At 44.0% G+C, this 22,367-nt stretch overlaps 1 protein-coding gene across 1 annotated transcript in view; it reads left to right on the top strand.

The window, feature by feature from the left end:
- Window positions 1-21,416, top strand: part of LOC104258004 (cell surface hyaluronidase-like) — a 50,165-nt gene extending 28,749 nt beyond the window's left edge. Inside the window, exons 17-23 of the mRNA XM_059824128.1 lie at window positions 572-780; window positions 12,011-12,193; window positions 14,154-14,367; window positions 15,124-15,225; window positions 17,521-17,681; window positions 18,971-19,080; window positions 21,173-21,416. Coding sequence (XP_059680111.1) covers window positions 572-780; window positions 12,011-12,193; window positions 14,154-14,367; window positions 15,124-15,225; window positions 17,521-17,681; window positions 18,971-19,080; window positions 21,173-21,393 — 1,200 coding nt within the window. The 3' untranslated portion in view covers window positions 21,394-21,416. The remainder of the gene's footprint in view (window positions 1-571; window positions 781-12,010; window positions 12,194-14,153; window positions 14,368-15,123; window positions 15,226-17,520; window positions 17,682-18,970; window positions 19,081-21,172) is intronic.
- Window positions 21,417-22,367: the final 951 nt, after the last annotated feature.

Genomic DNA, 22,367 nt, shown 5'->3' with positions numbered 1-22,367 from the left:
AGTTGAACTACAGGCCAAGGGTGCCTGTTGGTCCCTGCACAGAAGAGCTCTCCGTTGAAGCCTGTGGAAAATGGTATTTAGTCTATAAGGTCATATAGTCAGCCATCAAGTTTTAGTCCCCAAAATTTCAGCCTAGTCTGCTTCTTGAGAGCGAAGATGTGGATTCCATTAGATAACTGGACCTAATCCAAAGCCTGTTGAAATAACTTAAGAGTTTTCTGTATTTTCAATGGAATAAGCCTGTTTTTAAAGTGCAGCTATTTGAATTCATAAAAAAGAGTTACTTTGCGATATTTCCTTGATTACCCTTCTCCCTTAAGATTTTGGATAGTGAACGTTTTTATGGCGCTGTACAATTCATATCTCACTTCATGGTGTCCCCATGAATGGCTGCAGATGCTATTTCTGTTTTACCTTTTTATTTGAACTGGAAACGTTTCAGTGACTTTCCAAATGTTCTGAGCTCTTCACTGGCAAAAACCATTTACAGGCAACGATGATCAAATGCACATGTTATGGCTAGGCCTGGCTGATTTAATGGATATGTTTGTCATTTTCCTTTCACCCTCAGCTTTATATTCAGGCCAGACGCCCTGAGAATCTGACCTTATCCATTGCCAGAGCAGCATACCATTCCCATCCCTTGCGGTTGCAAGGCGTGAACAGAGGAGCACCATACCAGCAGTACCAGCCTGTCATCATGCTCGAGCAGGCTTATATCATCCGGTGGGACGGCAGAGCACCTGAGGATATTATCCTGTACCCGATCAACTTCAACAGGTACTGCCCTATGTTGTTAGAAAACGTTCTGTTTGGAGCTTTAACAATTTCCCAGGTTATTCACGAGTTACCTTACAAATGTCTCAGCAATTTCCGAGAGCGCGGAAGCAAGGTGTTAATGGCTGGCACTTACTGATGCAAAGAGATGCCTCTGTTTTCACTTTATTCCAGCTTTTTTGATGTGCAGAGACGTTTCTCTTTCCAGAAGGTTTTGAAACAGAATCCAAGTCAGTCCTGGCCTGCTGTCCCTGAAATCCCTCCAGAAGAGCTCTGGCTCTTGTTCGTTTGTTTGTACTAGTTGCTGCACACATAATTTATCTCCAATATATATAAAGTGCAGAAATACATCAGGATGTGCACAGAGCTTTGCATCTTCTATAATCCAAACAGCACTGCAATCACTGTTTCTTTTTACGTAAAGTTTTAAAAAGTTAGGACTCAGTACAGAAAAATTGTAGGCTGTGTTGTATTTATTTCCCATGTTTTCTTCTAGCGTTATATAAAAACAGAGTATATCCATTTTAGATACTACTTTTTTCGCTTGCAATCTGTTTCATTTTGCATAATTTCGTTTATGGTTTTTAGTACTATTCTTCTTACTTTGGTGAAATTACTTGTGCTTTGCACTGGTACAACTGTTAGGAGAGAGTCCTGCAATCCAGTCAGCTTAGCTGTGACAGACATTGCTATGGTTTGCACAGATGAGATGCTGCAGGAGATGGGCACCACAAAAAAACCTGGCTATCACCTTGGGTTCTGCAGTTTATGTGACTCCTCAGTTATTGATAAAAACACAATACGATAAAAGGACAGAGGGATGCAGTGATTCTGTGATTCTGTGTGAAATGAAATCTTCCACGATTACACACAACCCAGCCACACACAGGCTCAGATTTGCAAAGCAGATTTTAGATAGTTGACATGAAGGAAGTCAGAGGCACCAAGGACATGAAGCAGCACGTACCACTGGTAATTCTGGCAGGTTCCCAAGTCCATCCAGTATTATCCACCAAACCCCACACCCGTCCTCTGCTCCTCTGGCAGAGTGTCACTGCTGTGATTTTAGCTTAGGATAGTTTTGGCAAAAGCTTGAGCTCTATTTGGTTCCCCTGAACTTTGGAGCTGAAGAAATTTGGGGAAAAATACTGCCCTTGTTCCCATTATGAAGGCCCATGGCAATGTAGCTGCGAAGGGCAATGTTTCCTCTTTATACATGCCCATCATAGCGAGCGACATATACCCGGTCCTCTTGATTTAAAGATGTAGTAGCTGTAGGGCAATGACTGAGTTGCTAGAGTATCAGTGCTTGGACACTCCTGTCACAGAGCAATTATTAGAATTAAATTGCTGTTTTCTGTATTAATGTATCTTTGTGCACTTTAAGGAAGAGGAAAACCCATTAGTCACTCACGGACAAGCTGAGCTTTGCAATTACTATCTGTCTTAACATGATTAGCTATTTCCTTGCAATTGCAGAGCCAAGTCTTCTGCTGGGTAAACTGGTGGTTGCTCTATCACTGTGCCAATTAATACTTGCCAAAGCTTTCGCCCACAGTCTTCAAGCACAGATTCAAATTTGAAGGCAGCACTAGGTCTTTGGTTAGCACTTGTTCAAGAAGCAACTTAACTACATTTTACTGTTGAAAACCACAATGTGGTTGCAGTTCTCTTTGTCTTGTGTGAAACCAGTTATTTAAACAGGGCAAAGGTTTGTAGATTTTTCTGATCCAGAAACAGTTGGCAAGGCATGTATTTTGAAGAACTATAAACAAGAAATACACTGTAACAAAGGAAAACCACAATTTTACTTCATTTCATTTAGAGCATCTTGCTAAGAAACAATTGGGAATGAAACGTGTGGCTGCTCTGCGTACACCTCAAGTATGCTGGGTGCTAACTAATGCCAGACTTAAGGCTGATGCAATGGCAATAGTGAAATGTCCAGACTGCATGCAAAAACATGGAGAAATGAGATTCCTGTGGAAGGGTAAAGGAGTTGAGGTGAAAAAGAGGATTTAGGAGTTTGAAGGAAAACAAGTGCCTGCCTAAGCAGTTCCATGTATGATCTTTATTAAACATTGCATTCCAATCACTTATGGAATGGAAGAAATCTCAGATTGTGGAGCCCAGAGTAATCAGAGTTAGAAAATCAGGGAAGTCTTTTACCTCTCTCAAGTGGCTTTATGGGGTTTTTGTCCTTTTTTAATCCAAAATACTGAATAATCTGCCAAAAAATGAGCTCTTAACAGTAACATCTGTGCAGAATATGTGATGCAAACCAAAAAATGTTTGATGAACTTTAATAGCAATATTCTAGGATTCATATATTCAGACATAATCTGAGTGAACAATTAAACTATTTTTAGTCTTGTCATTGTAAAAGGATGGATAGATATATCCGGGATGCTGCCTTTGCAGCTAGACAGCCCTCATGCTTCTGGAGTTCTTTGCTCTACGCTGGCTAAAGGAAGGTCAGAGGGGAAATAAGGAATTTGACAGGGAGATGTGTACCAGGATTTGTGTTTCTGTGGAGGTCAGGCATAGCACTGATGTTGAATACTTGCATGATTAACGCTTTCCCTGCCTCCAAAGCACTGTAGAAAGACCCAGTAGAAATAAGTCATGGCAGTTCAGACATCTTTTAAAAGACTGGAACGTCCGGATTCCTGGGGTGGGCAGGAGCTGGTCAGGATGAATCCACATGACTCAGCTGAAATTGGCAGCGCTGCTCTCCGTGAGCTGCGAACCTTGTCCAGTGAGTTCAGAGGCACTATTTGGGTGGATTTACTCAGCGGAGGAGGACACCAGTTAGAGCATAGTCACTGAGCAGATCTTTTTCTTTCTATCGTGGGCACCTGAAGGGTTGCTGCAGTACTTGTCTTCCTCGCACTGATTCAAACCGTGTTTAGAGTAATTCTTCAGTTTCTTCACTTCCATCAAAATACGTAGCTAAGCCAAACAAAATTGCTGTGTCTCCGCAGGCTGCCATCTGCGGCCGTGTGGTGCAAATGAGCTGTTTAACACACGCCAACTTCCCTTCCCAATGAGAAATGTATTTTTGCATTCGTCAGGGTAGCTGTGTCACTAGCTGACTGATGGGCAAATACAAAGCTGTGGCAGAGACCCGCAGGCTGTGTTTGCAGGCTGCTGGGGAACATAGCTGTCTCAGCAGAAATGCCTTTTTAAGCTATAGATAGGGTTGTCTGTCTAATGGCTGGGAGTTTCCCAGTGAGGATGAGAAGGCAGTCGGGTAGTGATGCCTCTGGAAAGAGGTAATGCAGGACAAGTAACTTCTGAATGTTTTGGCAAGTGAACGGCAGGAGAGCGCCAGCTGGAATTTTAATAACCAGGAATGAAGAGTGCTCCAGAACCAGTCCAGATCTGCTGAGGATTGCTCTCATTGCGTATAAAGCATGTGCGAAACCTTCATCAACGGAGACCTCAGACCCCTTCTCCATGGGCTTCATCTCTTTGTTGGAGAGGTTTTCGCCCCCTCAGAGCTGTTTGTCTGTTTTCCTGGGTTTTTCTTCCGCTTCACCAAAGTATGAAAATTATCTGTAAGACTGACTTAAGGGCATTCCTCAAAATTACTCTCCTGAAGCACAAAGGCCCCCGAGAGCATCAAGCTTGTTATGAGAGGGAGGAGAGGCTGGTAAGCCAGGAGGAGAGGATGGAAAACATTATTTGATTGCAAGTCAGTGCCTCCTTTCAGGTGCTGGAAAACAGTACAAAGATTGGCACTTCATACAGTAAGCAAAGTTAGAAATTAAGTCCTTCAGTTTAATGACCTAGGCCTTGTGCCTGTGCAAATTTTCTAATCGCAGAAGAAGCTAAGGCAAACACGGTGCTGTTAGTAAATCAGCCAGGCTTCTTTGTCCTATCAGCACATCTAAAGATAAGAATTAAATCTCCTCAAAGCACATATCTGAAGTATGGTGTAATAAGTTGTGTTGTTGAAGCAGTCTGAAAAGCAGTGGCAATTAAATTAAACGTTCCTTGTTTTTAATGAGCACAGGCAACTATCTCTATACTTGGTCTGTTAAGGCGCAGAGGGAAGGGTTTTCCCTTATTAGGGCTCTCTGCTGCGGTTCGACAGAGAGAATTCAGGGAAATGTGTGCAGCTAATAATAGTATAAAGAGGGTATTTTTTATAGGTAGATTGCCACAGTCCTGCAAGCAGAGTCTTTCCTCTGTACCGCAGCTCTCCTGCCAGATGCTGGCTCCAAGGACAGCGCGGGGCAGCCTTCCCCAGGCTCTCTCCATCGGCACCCTCTTACCTTCACCTGGAGGGATACAGCGGGGCTCATAATATTGATCTTTTTGGGTGCCTTGTTGCAGGAGTTGGATCCTTACGAGAGCCTTTAAAAAACGTTGGCAGGGGAGGGCCAAATTTCTTGTCAACAGCAAGCAAAAGCGCAGATGTCCGTGTGTGTGCCTGGGCACGTGTTCAGCCTTTCCCTGCTGTGGTGTTTGTGCAGGGATGGGCACAGATGCACTGCTCCACTCCTCTGTTTGCTAGGCTGGAGTTCTGCGCTAGGGCTTCTTATCAGATTCACCGGTGAATAATCTAAATCGTCTGAAAATTCAAGAGCCTGGGATGAGTTTGTCTCTAAATTCTTCGTTAAAAATAGTGGAGCCTTTGGACGCGGGGTGATATGCAGTCTCCAGGATGCTGCAACCCATCCAAAGGTGGAGATTTCAGTGCAAGCAAACTTATGTAGCCCATGTCTGCACTGAGACTCTGGGGGACTTGTTATATTTGTGTTTGTCAGAGTTGTGTAGGTAGGTGTTTTCTTATGCTACACCAGTCTGATTCATACTTTCAGCTACTTGTCATTTTTGCGATTAAATTCCTTAGCGGTGATAAGGGCTGGAGGAAAACAAAGATAATGAGACAAGGCTCGAATGTGCTTGTTGCAGACTTGCCCAGTTTATGGATATTTCCCGAATTGTTTCTTTCCCAGATTAGTTCTAAATGAGCTTTTCCTCTTGCTTCCCAGATTGATAAATGCACAGGAAGGCAAAATTAGTATTTCAAAGCGGAGCTAACAGTTTAAGGCTGTGACTGCCTTCTTGTTCTTGTACGAATGTGAGTTCTGACCTTGATCCCCCAGATCTGGATGTAATACAGGTAACATCAGCACTATTTCCAATAATAAGTAAAGTGCTACTTGGTTTCATAGTCTGCCCATCCTGATAACATCTGTAATTCAGAGTTAATCATCCACACAGCACAGAAGTCAGCAGATACATTTGAATTCCCTTCTGTCTATTTAAATCCCTTAAATTACCCACAGGTCAACCGGTGGATGACAGCCACAAGATAGTTTTTTAAAGTTGGAAAGAAGCTAAAACATTTGCCAGAACACGGGGTTGCAGATTGCACCGTTTTAGTACAGCTGGGCCAAAGCGGGTGCTGACATCGCCGTGTTCGAGTGATCCTAAAGCCCCGTCTTTGCCCCCCCGCCTGCAACCTTGCTGCTCTCTGTCCTCCCCGGCTTGCGCTTGCAGCTGGCCCGGTGGCAGCAGCCGGGATTAACAAGGTGACTCCGAGGAGAGACATCCTTCCTGAGCTGATCATTTTACAGCATGAATTAGAGCAACCTAGACAGTCCCCAGATGGCCGTGGCAAACCAGGCTGCTGGTCACTTTGAAGCCTGGCACATGGAACCTGAAGGTTTTTCCTCGCTTTCACCCTTCTCCTGGCCCATGGAGTGGGGCTTGGGGCTCCTCAGGGCCACCAGCCTCTTCTGATCTGATGTGCATCCGAGGCACAGCAGCAGGAAAACACAAAATACACAATAGTCAGCGATAGAGTACTTGGAAATGCATTAAAAAAGATACAAATTGAATTGGGATGTGATTATTCCATGAAAGCATGTAGGGTGGGAAAAAAGATGATAAGATGATGTACTGTATGTAACAACAGGAAGTTCTTATTTTTGCTTGAATACAATTGTCTGTGAGCCAAGTGCTGTCTGAATCAGACCCAGGTTTCGTGAGTATCAGCAGAAGTGTACCTCAGGGCAGGATCCCTTCTATAATTTGATGAGCTTCGCAAAAGCAAAAGTCATTCTTTTTGCCTAAGGAGGCACATGGGTAAACCCAAAAATTTTAATCTATATTAAGAGATGGCCTATGCTTTTGAATTTTTAATGGCATTTCCTAATGGCAACATTTAGGAAAGGCATTTAAATCCCAATGCACACAACTCTAGTTAGCTAAACACATACCTAACTGGTCACTATCCCCACAGCAAACCGTCTTCCAGAAGAGTCTATCCTTAATAACAAGGTCTTGAAAAAAATTGCTGGATGTTCGCCCAGTAGCTGTGTTTGTCATTGCAGGGGGGTTGTCTATGTTTAATGGACTTGAGTTGAAGGCAGAAAATTAAAAAGAAATCTAGAAAAAGAGAAGGAGCGAGTGAGAGCTGCAGGGAGCCAGTGGGAAACATGGGTTCAAGGGAAAGAGCTTGAACTGAGAGGAAGTGGTGAGGACATGGCCAGGTTCCCCGCAGCCCTTTCTCTACTCTTCTCAGCACCTGTGAGATGTGTGGGTATTTCTCACGCCGTTTTCCCTACCAGTGATGCTGGATGGAGAGGTGGTGCCCTGTCCTGAAAGCAGGTTTTGTGCCAGAGGAGATTCAGCCTGGTGCTGGGCAGGTTGTTGTGAGGTTGGGAGACATTTTTGGAGAGAAAAACCAGCTGTATCCTGACTGAGAGCAAGGAGCATTGACCTCCTGTGATTTGTTCATGGGATAGGTTGGAGGCTGAATGGTGGCTTTGCTTTTTTTGTCTTTTGAAGTTCGAAATTCAGCCTGTGAGAGACAAACTTACCAAAGCAGCACGTGGGGCTTTCTGCTTAGTTCCCATATTATGAACACTAAAGTTTCAAATTCCCAGTTGTCTCACTCCCTTTGAAAGTTCAGCTCACGTAGATGTTGACCAAAATGTCAGAGGGGTTGTTTTTGAATAGGAGTAATAACAGTTGGGGGAGACTGACTCACTGGATGAAAGTCTCTTGTTTTTTTGAGCCCAAGGAAAAAATAAGTAATTTTTTAGTTGTACTCTACGGCGTTCCCTCATTAGCTTACCCCAGATTTTCATCAGTGAGATCAGGATTTGGACTGTGCACTTCCATGGTCATCAGCTACGTGACACACCATGTCAATAAACACGGTGGAGATGTTTTCTAGAGTAATATTCATCAGCTTAGAAGTTCCCTTAGCTAAAATACAGCCAGGATTGACGTCCAGCATAACTAGGAACCCCGGCACTAGATCATACCCATTTGCCGAGGACTGGTACTCCATCCGATATAGTCAAGGGGCACGTCCACAATATTGAACAAGTGTTATTTGTCCTCTCCCAAGCGGTGAGCATCCCAGACACGCACTCTATGTTTAGTGTGGCCAAATCTCATCTCCAAGTTCCATGACTCACTTCACATCCCACCACTCACAAAAGGCTCCCCTCCTTTGCCTGCTTGATCATGTTTCTCTGAGTGGCTTTGCCTTTGGGAGTTGGGGGTTGAGCTGGGGGAGTTGTTCTGAGGGCTGTAAATAAGGTATGTATGTGTGTACGTGCAGATCTGTATCTACCACATGTCCAAGAACAGGAAACCTCTTGCCTGCTTTTTTTGCCTTTCCCTCGTCCTTTTTTGCTTTTGGTTATCCCAGGAAGCCTGCTCATTGCCAAAACATAAGAAAACTTTTTTAACACTTTGCCTGATGTTTTTGCTTCACCTGAAAGAGCCAGAACTGCAAATGCCAATATCCTGGCAAAAAAAGAAAGGCTTCTTGGGTTCGTTTCACCCAGCCATTTCCAAAAGGAACTAAACAGGCTAAATACATTCATAAAAGTGCATGAAATGCGCTGTGGGGATTGTTGAATGACAGTAACAGAGGGGCAGAAGTGTCAGGTCTTATACATATTGGTGTCAGCAAACTCTCAAAAATTTTCCAAGTGGTGTTTGAAACTGTTAGGACCCACTAAACACTGACTTTTTACTAGTGCATATTTAGCTTTTCTCTTTCAAATGCCAATTTTTTTTTTTTTGTAAAAACACATAGGAGAATGTTGGCCTGATTAAGAACAAGAATGAAAAAAAGAAAGAAGAATGTTCCTTACTTCTAAAATAAACTGAATTTTATCACTAGAAAAGGTTGTGAACACAGTTACTTGCTTTTGGGGTGAAAATATCTTAAATAGCTCAAGTTAGTTTCCTACACAGGTTAATATGGCTTTCACTTAAACTGACAGTTAATCCCAAAGTCAGACTTTCCACCTGAGAACATTTTTATTTATTTGTCTTGCAAGAAACTCCTAAGAATGAAAGTTAAAAGAAAAAAAAAAAAAGTCCTGTGTATTGCTACATTGGACAGTATTTTGTGTATCGATAGTCTGACTTCTACCCCTTGTGTTTTAAATTATTTTTTTCCTTTTGTTTGTACTGGTCTTTAAGCATAAGAGCACCTAAAGCTACAGCTGTTCTCACAGCATTCAGGCAGGGGTCTGAAATTACTCTGAATTTGTAATTTGGGACCTACTATGAATTCAGTGTTTTCTTTTCTTGCTGGTGCTACATGTGTCCCCAAGCCTCCAGGGCACGTACAGAGATCCCAGCTGACGTGCCGGTACTGAGAGCGGCAGAACAAGGACTTATTTTTCTTATTCTGTCTGCAAATATTCACCCCAGAATAGCAGCTGGTAAATAAGACAGAATGGAGAGGTTTAAGCGGAGAGATAAAGCAAGAGCCACAGTTTATCGACCACCCTGAAAAAGACAAAGGCTTCCTGCACTTGAGACCCAGTCCTTGGTGGCCAGCGCAGTGGCTGAGGAAGGCACATGCACATCTGTTTTACTTTGAACGCAATGTCCAAGACATCCCATGCCTGATTACTGCTTGTTGCCTGAGGTTGCATTTTTCCCTCAGTTTTGGCAACGGCTGGAGATGAGGCATCTAACCCCCACCCGCTGGGCAGCTGCAAGGCGCAGTCCTGCGGACCATCCCGCAGTAGCGCTGCTGTTTCTTGCTTTGCTCTTCCTGGAGATGGTGGAGCCCAGTTCAGCCTCACAGCCAGGTATTTGGGATGGCTTACGGCAGATTTTGTACAAGCTGAAGAAACAGAACTGAAGAACTAAATAGGAAGCTGTTGAAATACCACTAAATTAAAGAGAAAATAACCACCTTATTCTTTCCTATATTTACATAAAGGATAACTTCTAATGCCTTCCCTTCTCACATCTCCTCCCAAGCCCTTTGTTGTGGGAATGCACTTATTTCCATCTCCTCCTCCACAAACTCCAAAGTAGGTGCTTTTCATTTGATCCTTTCGATACTGATATAATTTATTTCAGCGTTTCACTCAGCCTACTCACGTGCCTATTAGGCTCTAGCACTCCTATTCCCAAATGCCCCAGCGACTCAAGATGGTCGCAGCTGTGGGGTTTTTCACACAATTTCTTTTTTTTTTCCTTTCACCCTCCAATTGCCTTTTCTAGTGCATTTCTTGTTCCCCAGGGAGGTCGCAGTCAGTGTAGCACAGCACCAAAGCTGGTTCCCAGCATCTGAGGGAGATGACAAGCCCCTTTTTTGATGGTGTCTTCAGGGATTGAAATGTGCTAACGCAATGCAAATCACCCTTATGAAACAGCCAAATGTCTTGGGACTCCGTCCTAAAAATATTCCACAAATATGGCTCCGGTACATTTCTTTCATTTCCTCTAGTCGGAGGCCAAATCATCTGAAAATATATCCGTTTTCTAGCTGACCTGTGTTATGACACAGCTGGAGTTGGTTAAAATCTAGAGGGCAGTATCTGGCTTAAGCTGATGGGTCTTTGTGCGGCTTTGATTTATTATTCTAGAACAGCCTGTCCCCTCTTCCATCCTGTAGATAGTTTTGTTTTGTTTTAATGAGAAAACCAGAAAAAGACTGAAATAGCTTTGCTTTTGTGTTCTCCATGTGTAATGCAAAGTAGAGGTCTAGACATGCAGACTCCCAGATTTCTCCAAATCGAAGCGGTTTCCCCCATTTATCGCTCTGCAGGCAGGGATGGCTGGCAAGTCATTTCAGGGGAGCCTTTGGGGAAACTTTGTCTTCCTCAGCTTTGTAGGGCCCAGAAAGACAGCCAATGAAGGTGATATTTGTCTTTCTCTAAGCCAAATTTATATTCCCATTTTAACCAGGAAGCCAAGTAATTAAAAGAATACATTTAAAGCCTGGGTGGTTTTGGTAACATATGGAAAGTTAACCATGGTACGGGTTCAGGCACTTCGGTGTGGTACACTGAGCCACTTCAGAAGGTGGAAAGAAAAAAAGATAATTAAGCTAATTATCTTGGTATTCGGTATTTCTTTTCAAGTGTAAACTTCTTGTGGCTTTCTGCTTTGTCCAGTACAAGTGCATCCTGCAGAAAGGAAAGGGTGTCAGGATTTGTGGAAGATCCTTCCCATCAGTATCCAAAGTGCACCATAGCTGCATCTTTTGGCTCTGGGTCATGTAACAAAGGTTTCTGGTTTGGAGCCAGTTTTTCTCTCCATGGTCATGGCGATGCAAATCACAGGATAAAGGAAAGCTACGGGGCGATTTTTTGTGATACACAAGAGTTAAAAGATGATTTAACTTTACCTTTAGTTATTCTAAACTGATGTCGAAGAAAGAGCAGGGGAGACAGAGATTTTAATGGAAACCATAATAATAAACTTTGCTGTAAAGTGGAGGAAGCAGGTCTCTTTAGACTGTGGCTCTGGTTCAAGTCAGAGATTACTTTCTAATTCCTGAACCTGTGCCCCCGGTGAAACGTCTGCTGGATGCTGATTCCCTCTCCCACAGCAGCTCCAGATGAACTAAAACAAGCCCTGGCTGCCTCAGGAGATGCGAGTGGGTATGCGACTGGTTGTACCGCAGCCTTACAGGGCAAGGAAGAGAAAATCTCTGATTTTAAGCCATCCTGGCACTTGACTCAAAAGTCCTCTGAGGTCAGCCGGGGTCCCTGGATCAGACCTTCGTAATAAGCAGCCGTTGTTTCCAGACAAAGCAAAAAAAATCTGATTTTCTTTGGCTTTGAGGATTTGTCAAGTTTTTTTAAAGGAGGAAAAGAACCTCAAAGGACATTTCTTTGTTTTCCCCTGAAGACTGTATTCTTGGCTGTAGACCATCTCTCCTGTACTGAAGCCCTTAAGTGCATTTTCTCTCTTTCCCCCTGCCTCCCCTTTTTGCTGACAGAGGAGACTGGCTGCGTGTTGCCCTCTGCTATCCCAGGGAAGCTGTTTTCCAGGTGGTGGCGGATATCTACCAGCGACGGACAGGGACGGTACACAGCGTAAAGCACTACGTCACCGCTTCTTCCCGGGCCAGCGCTCTCAACGGGACCGGCGAGCAGCTCTTCTACTTTGACAGAGCATCAGGGTGAGCCCTGCATTGCACCTGAGGGTCCCTCAACGAATGGGCAGCAAAGCCTCGGGGTCTTTCTCCTCCCAGCCCCAGCACCTCCTTTCCCTTTCTCCTAGTTAAAATTTGGGCCCATCCATCTTCCATGGTCAAAATGGATTTACAGGCTGGAGTACCTGGATTAGGCCTATTTCTGTATCACTGAGCAGTGATTTGCATTGCCATTAAGAAAATGGCTGAGTTCTCACCTGGACTTAGCTCCTTTGGGGCATCCCTGCTGCTCAGATTGCTCCAGCTGTGGGTGCGGGGTAAATATTTGTTAAAATGCAGTGGGCCCCAAAAGGCCATGAAAAGGACCTCTCTCATGACTGCTGCAGCTCTAACACTGAGATAGTTTGGGAAGTTTCAACTTCTTCATGTTCCCATAAAGACAGATTTCTAAAATCATCACGCTCTAAAAATTAGATTTTGTTAAAAAAGGAGAGCGCCGTAGTACATCTCTTATTTTGAAGGCATGAAAAGACTCCTAGAGATCTTGCACTATCTTTATAAGACTCTAGGACACCTTTGGTTAAAAAAACATATTACGAAACCATGTTTCTCAGTCAGCTAAAATAGTTAGGGAGGATAAAAGTGTTTTGTGGTCTAACCATGGGTCCCATGACGCTTCACCTGACTAAGTAGCTACTTCAGGAATCAATCCACAAGTGCCAGATTTGAAAATGAGATGGGATATATTTATTCATTCAATCATAACACATGAGCAATCGAATCCCGGAATGCCTTCCCTGCTAACCATCCTCCTTGCTGATAGCCAGGTCTCTCTCATGATAGGAATTGTGAAATGACAATTTGCTAATTAATCTTCCTTTTCTTTTTTTTTTTTTTTTTTTTGGGGGGGGGGGGGGAGGGAAGAAAGTTGCCCAAATTCTGTAAATAACTTGTTCACTACTGAATAGTGGAGAAAATGGTTACATGTGTGGGTCTCGGGAGGAAGAGCCATTAGCTGCCAGCAGCCATCTGGACCTGGTACATGCAGACAGATGGGTCTAACTTAACTAATTTCTGCCTTTTGGTTCTCTCTTTTATTCAGCAGTGATTTTTTTAGCCTTTCAGAGTACAGAAGTGAGGGGATTGGCTTTTTTCTTTTCCTGTTGTTGTTGCTTAGACTTTATTTCATAATGAGTGGGATGTTTCCCCTTCTTTTTTTAACCCCACGTACTGGATCCTTGGAGATGAACCAAGCTTACTCATTCTTTCTTCCAGACAAATAGAAACAAATATTTAGTTTTAGTTATAAAAGAAATAGAAAGAAAAATCCCTTTAAAGCTCATGTATCTTTTTGATCCTGGACCTGAACTGAGCTGTTTATATAATTTCGTCAGCCTGAATTGCAGAATGGACACGATTGAAAACATACTTAGAACAGCTAGAAAAAAAAAAGATCTCCAAAGGCCAGAAGACCTGGCTGCCTTCTAGCTTTTGTCGTGCATGCCTAGGGCTAAGCTCTGCCTGCGGCGGGGACCCTGCAAGGCGGAGAGCCGAAGGGGAGATGCTGCTATTTCCAGGCAAGCCTGTCTCCTTCTGCACAACAGCCTGGGCACCGCGGCTGCTCTGTCTCTGGTGGGATGCCACCACGCCTGGGGACAGCTTGGGGTGCCTGGGGACAGCGTGGGGTGCCTGGGGCTGGAGGGGGTGTCTGCCCCACACGACACTTGCCTGGTGAAGGCAGCTGGCTTGGCTGTAGGGGCTGCAAGTGCTGCAGGTCTTGGCATGCCAGGATGAGAGGGGAGCTCGACCTGCATCCTGCAGGACCCGCTTTGCAATGGCTGTGCCATATTACGCCGGTCAAGACAGAGTTGATTTGTGATGTTGGGAAATGGGAGGGATAATGCAATTTAGCGAGTGCAGACCCTGCCTCTGCTCAGCTTTTCCTCTAACCACACGGTGGCTCTGATCCCTCTGCTCTCATTTGTAGGTACCTATTTGTTCACCTGCAAGCCCACGAAGCTCGGAAAGGACACAGTTACTGCTCTCAGCAAGGCTGCGAACGTATTAAAATCATGGCGCATATGTACCCGGGGGACTCCTGGAGCTGTGACCCAAACCCCTTCCCGGAGAGGCCAGCAGCCGCCCAGCGCCCCGTGTCCCAGCACCCGGCTGGGCCGTGCAGGGCGTGTGGGGCCCCGCAGGTACCCGCCGCATGGAACAGCATCTGAGGTTACGTGGTGTGTGCACATCCACATGATGTCAATTTGTTTTCACAGCGTATAAGGAAAAGCTGTAAGGGAATTCCCACTCATGAATCTGCCCAGCGTCACGTAACCTGTGTAGAGGGAAGGGGTTTGCTCTGAATTTCTGCAGCTTTTTGTACCATGTTTCAAAGATAGCTTCTCAGAAATTGCCCAGCTGGAAGCATGTGAATGCACACTCATGGCACCTTTTTTCCCCCGTTTCTTTCTTTAAAACAAGAAAAAAAGGACTCTTGAGAAGGCTCAGATTGGATTAGCTTTGAATTCCAAAGTACAACATTGCTGCTGAATTTCAAACTGGAAGTAATTCTGGTTAATAGGAATAACTGGAAAATTAGAGACAGGTTCTCTTCTCATTTACTGTAAATTAACCCCGCTCTAAATCCTGTAGAATTGTTTCAGGCTCATACAAATCTGCACTTGAGTTTATAGCCAGACAAAATACATGAAATTCAAGTTTTAAACCTACTTAGTGCAGAGTGACCATCAGAAGTTCCTTCCAACCAGCATTGCCACGATCCTTTGATAAATGGCGTCTTAATAATGAGCACTTACTTGTGAACCAGGATCACAGTTTGAAAAAAGAATTCTGAAAGTTTTGTGATCAGATATATGAGCATTGGTACCTGGTCATTTTGTTGATGAAAACCAGTTAGCAAGCCAGTTTTTAAGTTTCTGTCTCTGGTGTAATTGCAGCTTGCGATCACGAGCACACCCTCAGTCAAGTACATAAGGATCCAGATCCAGTCTCTCAGCAGGGCAAACATACAAAACCGCTTGACATCCGCCTTCATTAAGGTATGTTGTGTTTTACCACATTTGAAATGGTGATTAAACAGGGGAAACTTTATCTCCAAGGAAAGTTACTGCAAAATCTTGCTGAGCCTTGGTGGAAGGAAATGGGAAGTTCCCCTGGAAGAGGCAAGTGCATTGTTCTCCCCTACAATTAGCTCCATTAAAGTCACTGGGAGTTCGTATTCTATTCAGATGAGGATTTGAGCCCATAGGGAAAAAAAAGGCCTTTTATCACCTCAGAAGAATTAACACCACTACTCTAATGTAGAGGAAGGGGGGGAAAAAAGCACACCACAAGTCATTGTTTACAAAGGATATAGGGAAAAAAAAGTTTGTTTTTCTGATTTTCTCTGCTAGCATTGCACTAAAAGATAAAAATAACTCTGTTTCACTACTGAAATGATTTGGAGCTGTCAGGCTCCTATATGTCTGTCTAGATGGTGAAGGGTGACTAAAATCATGCTTGCAAGGACACTGTCCAGGCTTACACGCCTGGGTGCTGCTGAATTATAATTAATGCTAACAAAAGCCAAGCAAAGCTGGTACAGCCTCCTTAAGGAGTCTGAGCAGCCAAGATTTCTTGCCATGTGCATAGGCTGCATCATCAAAAATTTATTCAAAACCATTGCAAGCAGGCGCTGTTGGAGGCAGCATCCTCACCTGTGGTGAAGTGCAGAGACCTGCGTGTGTGCAGCACAGTCAGGCGTAGCCAGCGAGGTTTGGAAAACCAGGGGTATGCTCAAAGCTTCTGGGCCTTTTCCAACGCTTTAATTCAAACTGCTGTTTTTCAAAGGAAGTTTTCTTTCAGACACGTGTACTCCTAGCTGAAGTAGAAGGCTGGGCTAGGCAAATGATAAAGATTAATGTGTAAAGGAGGATTCTTAACCTAAATCTTAAAAGTTGCGGGAAATTTGGAAATAAAGAAGCGAAGCAGAGGAGCCCCACTACCAAGACCCACGTTTTGTTCTTGTTTTACTGAATGAAATGCAAAAGTCAGCAATGTTTTGAATTTATAATCCAAGGTGCCCCAAGGACTGAGGGAAGCGGGTGCAGCGGTGCCCTGCTCCAGCTCCCCTGGGGCTGCGAGAGCCCTTGCGCTGGCTCCTCCGCGGCTCTGCAGCATGCGGACAGGGGCAAGACACACAGCAGGGCTGTTTCGTTTGCCAGCAGCTCATGTTTAGGTCGGCTTGGAGTGGTGGTTGCTCTCTGCTCCGTGTGCATCCAGACTTTGACACACTTCCCAGGCTAAGGAGTGTGAGACAGCCAGCACCGGGCAAAAATTTAGTCTGTCTATGCTCTTCCTCACTCCCCTCTGCCCACTCATGGCCCAGACATTCATGTTTCCCTTACCCTTGACCCCCTATTGCATTCAGCATCCTCTGACGTCTTGCAGAATCCACTTTTTAACACTTGGCTTCCTCACTCAGTCTGGCCCTATATTCCCCGGAGGCATACACATGCCCCAGATTGACGGGATGTATCTGAGCTCCCTCGTGTCTGCGGGCTTTGGACAACTCTGTGGATTAGAGTGGCGTGTTGTGTATCCTGGGCTCAGCTTCCTGACAGCCTGACCTTGGTACGCTGTTGCTCTCCTTGGTGGAGGTTGTGCAAGTGTGTGTCCTCCCAGGCTGGGCTGTTCCCCGGGATGCTGAGGAGCTGCACCAGTGCCGGGCACCTCAGAGAGCCTTTGCCTTTCTAAAAGCAAAGATCGTGGCGCATCCTGAGAAGTGTAACCTGAGGAAGGAGCCCTTGATGTAGGAAAGGAGGAGAGTAGGAGCCACTCGTACTACAACATCTTTGAGGCACTGGGGCAGCCCTACCAAGAAGGAATATTTTGGGTTTGGTATTTACATTTCCAGGGAAAACAAAAAAAGTCCATGTGTCTCCTCTATTCCCCCATCTGCTGTCTCAGCACCTCTCCCTTGCTCCATGGTCAGATCTGTCTTGCCAAATGACAGTAATTTCCCCCACATGGAAAGAAACTGTATTAAGACTGAACTAAGCATTTCACTCCCAGGATTCTTGGCTTCCCAAATGTATCTTCCTAATACACAAAAGATGCCAATGACCTCATTTCTCACATTTTTGTACCTCATGGAGAGCTAAGGGTTTTGCTTCCTCCTGCCACTGAGCATCTATCAGTGATGTCACTTCATCTGTACTACTTACACATTTAAAATTATAGGGTGTACACCTTCGATATTTTCCTTGCTTGTAACTCCCTTACGGAAAAGCAGGACCAGAGTCTGAAGCTCCCCAGCCTGCCTCTATAAAACCTACCTCTGTTTTTTGTTGCAGATAAATGATGCGGTTTTCCTGTTCAATCGCCGGGGGATATTCTTCGTGGTGCTAGATGCATGTTCAGGAGCAGTCGTGAGTAGGCGGCACTTTGACACAGTTACTGGTGAAAACGCTGCCAGTGCAATAACTGATTATGTTCAAACATTTATAAAAGAGAGGTGAGCAAACTGCTGAGAGCCCAGTTCATGTAGCAACCCGTGGCTGATAGACAAAGAAAGGAAAATGACCTACTTTCATAAACAAATCTGTGCTCTGAAGAAATCTGGCACAGATTAAACATGTACAAATCCCAAATATCACCCAGCTAATAAGAGAAGCAGTGTCTCTCTCCCAGGATTGCACAGATTAGAGCAGACAGAGACAGGTTTTCTGGAAAACTGGCAATTCCTTCTAAATTAACCATTCATTTTCCAGCATGGAGTAGATGAGGCCCTTGCAATGACATTTGCAACCCTGCGCACCTATCCTGGTGTCCAGCAATTTCCCGGCAGCCGATGATTCAGCTTTCCATTTCTGAAACAAGTTGGTTTCTGTTTACCCTTACTGATTGTTTTTGCCTCTTGTGACAGATGAAAATCATAGGTGTGCCAGATTTTCCAATAGGACTTTTCTTGGGTGAGCCAATGAATAGACCTGCCTGCCTGCGGGCTCTGTTACCTCGCATGTGTCCTGGCAATGGTCTGGATCATCTCTGTTTGTGTCTGTCCCACATTCCTTGTGGTTTTATGTGTCGCCACATAAACACGGAACAACAGAGATTTATAGATAAATTCTTGGCTGCTGGCAGAAGCAGGTCAAATAACCAGAAAACAGACTTTCAGTCCAAGACATTTCTGAGCAGTTCGTGACCAAAGATTTGAACGCTCCTGAGTTATTACATCTGTATTTATGCAGATGACTATGTACATGTATCATACGTGCATGAAGTGAAATATATCCATACGATGCCTGTACATGCAGTTTGATTTTCTGGTAGGATGTGTATTTTGCAAGTCTAGGCATTCAGCTAAAGGCAACCAGTTGTGCAGCCTGTAATCCATTGCAGGTACAATTCACTGGGGGCTGAAAGCACATTGTGAGGGCCAAATCCGGACTGAAGCCTGATTGAAAATCAGACCCAGGATATAGATGGTTTCAGAGTCTCAGGACTGCGCAGCAACTGAATTTCTTCTGCGGCAGGGTGTCCCTCTCCCATAAGGGATGCTCTCGCAAATACTCATTTGTATTGTTTTGATTCCATGTGAAGCACAGGTTTAATTTAGGAACATTTAAACATAGGCTTAAACTTAGGAAAACTTACGTGTGATTGAAATCAAAGGGATTTAAGCATGTTCTTAAAGTTAAGCAAGCTCTTGAGCACTTTTCTGAACTGGAGCTTAAAGGTCTTGCAGATTCTTAATGCAGTAATATTTTGCAATCATGCAGTAATTACTGTCCTTGTTTTCAGATCACTTGTTCTCGTGTGCTCTAGAGATATTGCAGACGTGGTGGGGAGCTCTGAAATGTCTGTTTTTACCAGGTTAGGTGCAGCAAAGCCTATTGTCTTCCACAAGGAAGGTAAATGTATTTATTCTACCATGTTTCTTTTGCTTAAGAATTACTGGTGTGTTTCCCTACCAAAAATGTACACATACTTATATAGTGCTTATCAATATATTTCCTACTACAATATGCCAGTGTAACCTAGCAAAAACCTCTTGGCTTAGGGATGGTGAGAAGTAGGAGAGTTATTTCAGGGTTTTGACCCTACTTCACCAGTGAGAAGGTGCATGCTGCAGTTTTTTCATCCTAAGGAGAGCTTGTTTTTCTAACAAAAAAAAAAAAAAAAAAGAATCATTTGATAAAGATTCCATCTCTAAAATTCAACTGCTTGGCAAGGAAAAACAATCATAAACTGAAAGGTTGATGAAAAAGAAAATAGCTTGAAGTGAAGTTATTTATTTTTTTGGATGGAAGGAAGGTGAAGTCACCATTTTTGAAAAGTTCCTATTACAGTTTTACCTTGGATTGCTGCAAGAAACCCATTGGTATCATTGGTCCAGGAAATCCATGCTGGGTTTCCTATGGAAAACTGGGGGCTGTTGAGTCCAAGTTTGGATGAATAATTTGAATGATAAGGAAATCAAGAAAACAACCAGCCGGCTTGATTCAGATTTTATTTGCAGTCTCTCAAGCAGAGATCAGATGGAGAATTGGCTATATTTCCAGCTTCTTTTTTTTTTCTTGGGGGTTTGGGGATTTTTTTTCCCTACTGCTTTACTGAAATTTATATCAATTTCTGTTTCAAGTGTCAAAGCTCATTGCTATGACCATTCCAGGGGAGGCCAGCATAGTCTTTATAGCAGAGACAGTGATTTCACTGCAGTGCCTGTTTGATTCCTGAGAAGCTGTTTTTTCTTTCATCCTTTTAAAAGCAAAAGTTTGAGGTTTTCTTTTTTGTTTTTGTCCTGAAACTTCATTGCTTCATTCTTCCTTCAAAGCCCTGAATACCTTTGAAAGGAATTTTTTTATTAAAAAGCAATCTTTGTTTGCTTTGTCAAACTTTGTTCCCTGAACCACCTGCACCACTCGCTTGGGCGCAGCACTTCCAGGTCGTTTTGGGAGCTCGGTTCAGCCTCCAGTCCCGCCTGCTCCCGGGGCACAAAAAGCAACGAGCAGGGCCACCGCTGTCCCCGGCACAGGCTGGTTGGTGGCCACCTCCTTGCCCTGCCACTTCGGTGGGCTGCTGGTGTCCGGCAGTGGCACACAGCAGCTGCTGGCCGACCACGTGCCGCCCCTGCTCTGCTTTTCCTAAGGGCAAGGGTGTTCACCCACGTGTCTGCCCTGATTTCCAGTCTGGGTAATTATGTTCTGCTTCTTGAGCTTTCTCCCGCTGATTCAGGTATGCACACAATTTGACTTCACAGCTCCAAAAGTGATCGCACACAGGGCTGGTCCACGCTGGGGGGGCTGCGTTTCAGAGCAGGCTGGAGCATTTCTCCCAAGTGCATATTGCTTCTGCCAGGGATAATGCAAAAAAAGCCCAATCCCCTTGACCCCAGCGGGATCAGGATTTAGGGTCTTGTTGCCTGGTTTTGCAAAACCTTATTTAAATTAGAAGTGTTTACAGGAATAGTCTCGATCCAACCAGCTGCAAATAGCCTTGGGAGTCCTTGCAATGAAAAGCATAATATAAACACAAGACATTATTATTAAAATGGAAGAATACATAATGCCTTTGTACTTTGTGACAGCAGAGGACCAGAGCAGAGTCGACATGGGGAATAGTTTAGGCATAACAGGAAGAAACTGATGTAAACTAATAAAAGAAGGATTCAAAATGCATAACCATTTTCATGTAGTCAAATATGAAAAAGTACCAATGCTTAAAAATCAAGAGTAAAACAATATTCCTGCTAACTGACATCTGGGAACCTGTCTTAGCTTATTGAAATACCTGCAGATCTGGGATGCAGTGAGGTTACGGCTTCATAGAGGCTCATTCCCTCTTTCATCACCCTTTTTTTCTCCTAAATGTTCTGTTATTTTAATCCAAGGGAAAAAAGAAGGGCTACGAAGCTTCTCTGATGTATGAAGGGAGTCTGTGCTGTGCTGCTAATAAGTGAACGGACCCATCCGGAGAGTCACTCTCTTTGTGTCTGTTTTTCAGGGAGTTTTGCCATGCTTGGCTATAAAGGACAAGCCAAACCCTCCTGGATTAAAGTCCTTAATCATGCTGGTTATCAGAAAGCTGCTTCCCTGCAACATTATGTTCCCTTGAAGCTGAAAGAATATCAATGTCCAGCTAATGCTGACAAGTCACTAAAATTCGCTTTTTCTCAGAACCACTCAGAGAACATCTCTGCAGAGCCCACGGCGCCTCGGGATTAGCATTGCTGGGCAACATCAGCCAGGCAAAGCCCACCGCTGTCATCAAAACCTCCTCTTGTTTTTATGGGATTGTACCAGACCGATGGTGTTCACTTGTGTATTTTATAACTAATAAATATATTCTCATCTTAACCACGTGGTAGAGCTTTATTTTTCAAGCAGTGTCTCACAGGGCAGGATAGGAAAAGCCTGTGGGCTGCTCTTCCCAAGGAGAAGTGTTTGAACATATCCATGATTTGGTATCAAAAGGTAAGTTTTAAAGGCAAAAGCCTGCTCTCCGGTGTCATGGGGACTGGAAATGAAATTTGGCGTGGAAACTTTAACAACATCCAGGGAAAGAGATGAACTTCGACAGAGGTGGGGAATTTTCCCTTCAGTCCTCTTTTCCCTCCATTAATGTCTGCTTTTAAAAAAACTAAGTGTCCGTCCACTGTGGCATCTTGGGTGAACTCAGTAACATTTGCTTGCATCGATAGGTAAGCATGCAGTGACAATATCTTCTAATCGAACTGAATACGTAAGGTGAAACAAGGAGTTATAAATGTGTTTCTGTCTGTAGCTAATGACTGGTGAAATGATGTTTGTCCAACTGATGTGAACATTTAATTAAAGACCTACAGGAATAAAACCCAGGATAAAATACGTGCTGCGTAGGGTAAATCTTGCGTTCCTTTCGGACAATACTTGTATTGACTTTCTGCTCCCATTGGGGACTGAAATACTGCCAGTATTAGTGGCTAATTCTCTTTGATTTTTCATTTATGCTGCTGCTTTTTGAAGTAAAGAGAAAAATAGAGCTTTGTATGCAAACTGAGAAACAACTGATGACCTCACTGACTATAGTTTAAGTGCAAAGTTACCCTGAAATGATGACATACTCTTTTTGGTTTGAACATGATGTTACTTAGTGACAGCCGTGAAGGGGCAGGCGGTTTCAGACTATCCACGTCTGTCACACATGTTGCTCAAACAGG

Source organism: Gavia stellata, chromosome 13 (genome assembly GCF_030936135.1).
Source record: "Gavia stellata isolate bGavSte3 chromosome 13, bGavSte3.hap2, whole genome shotgun sequence".
Taxonomy (NCBI): Eukaryota; Metazoa; Chordata; class Aves; order Gaviiformes; family Gaviidae; genus Gavia; species Gavia stellata.
Note: the sequence above shows the minus strand (reverse complement) of the source record. Positions and strands in the feature narration are given on the sequence as shown.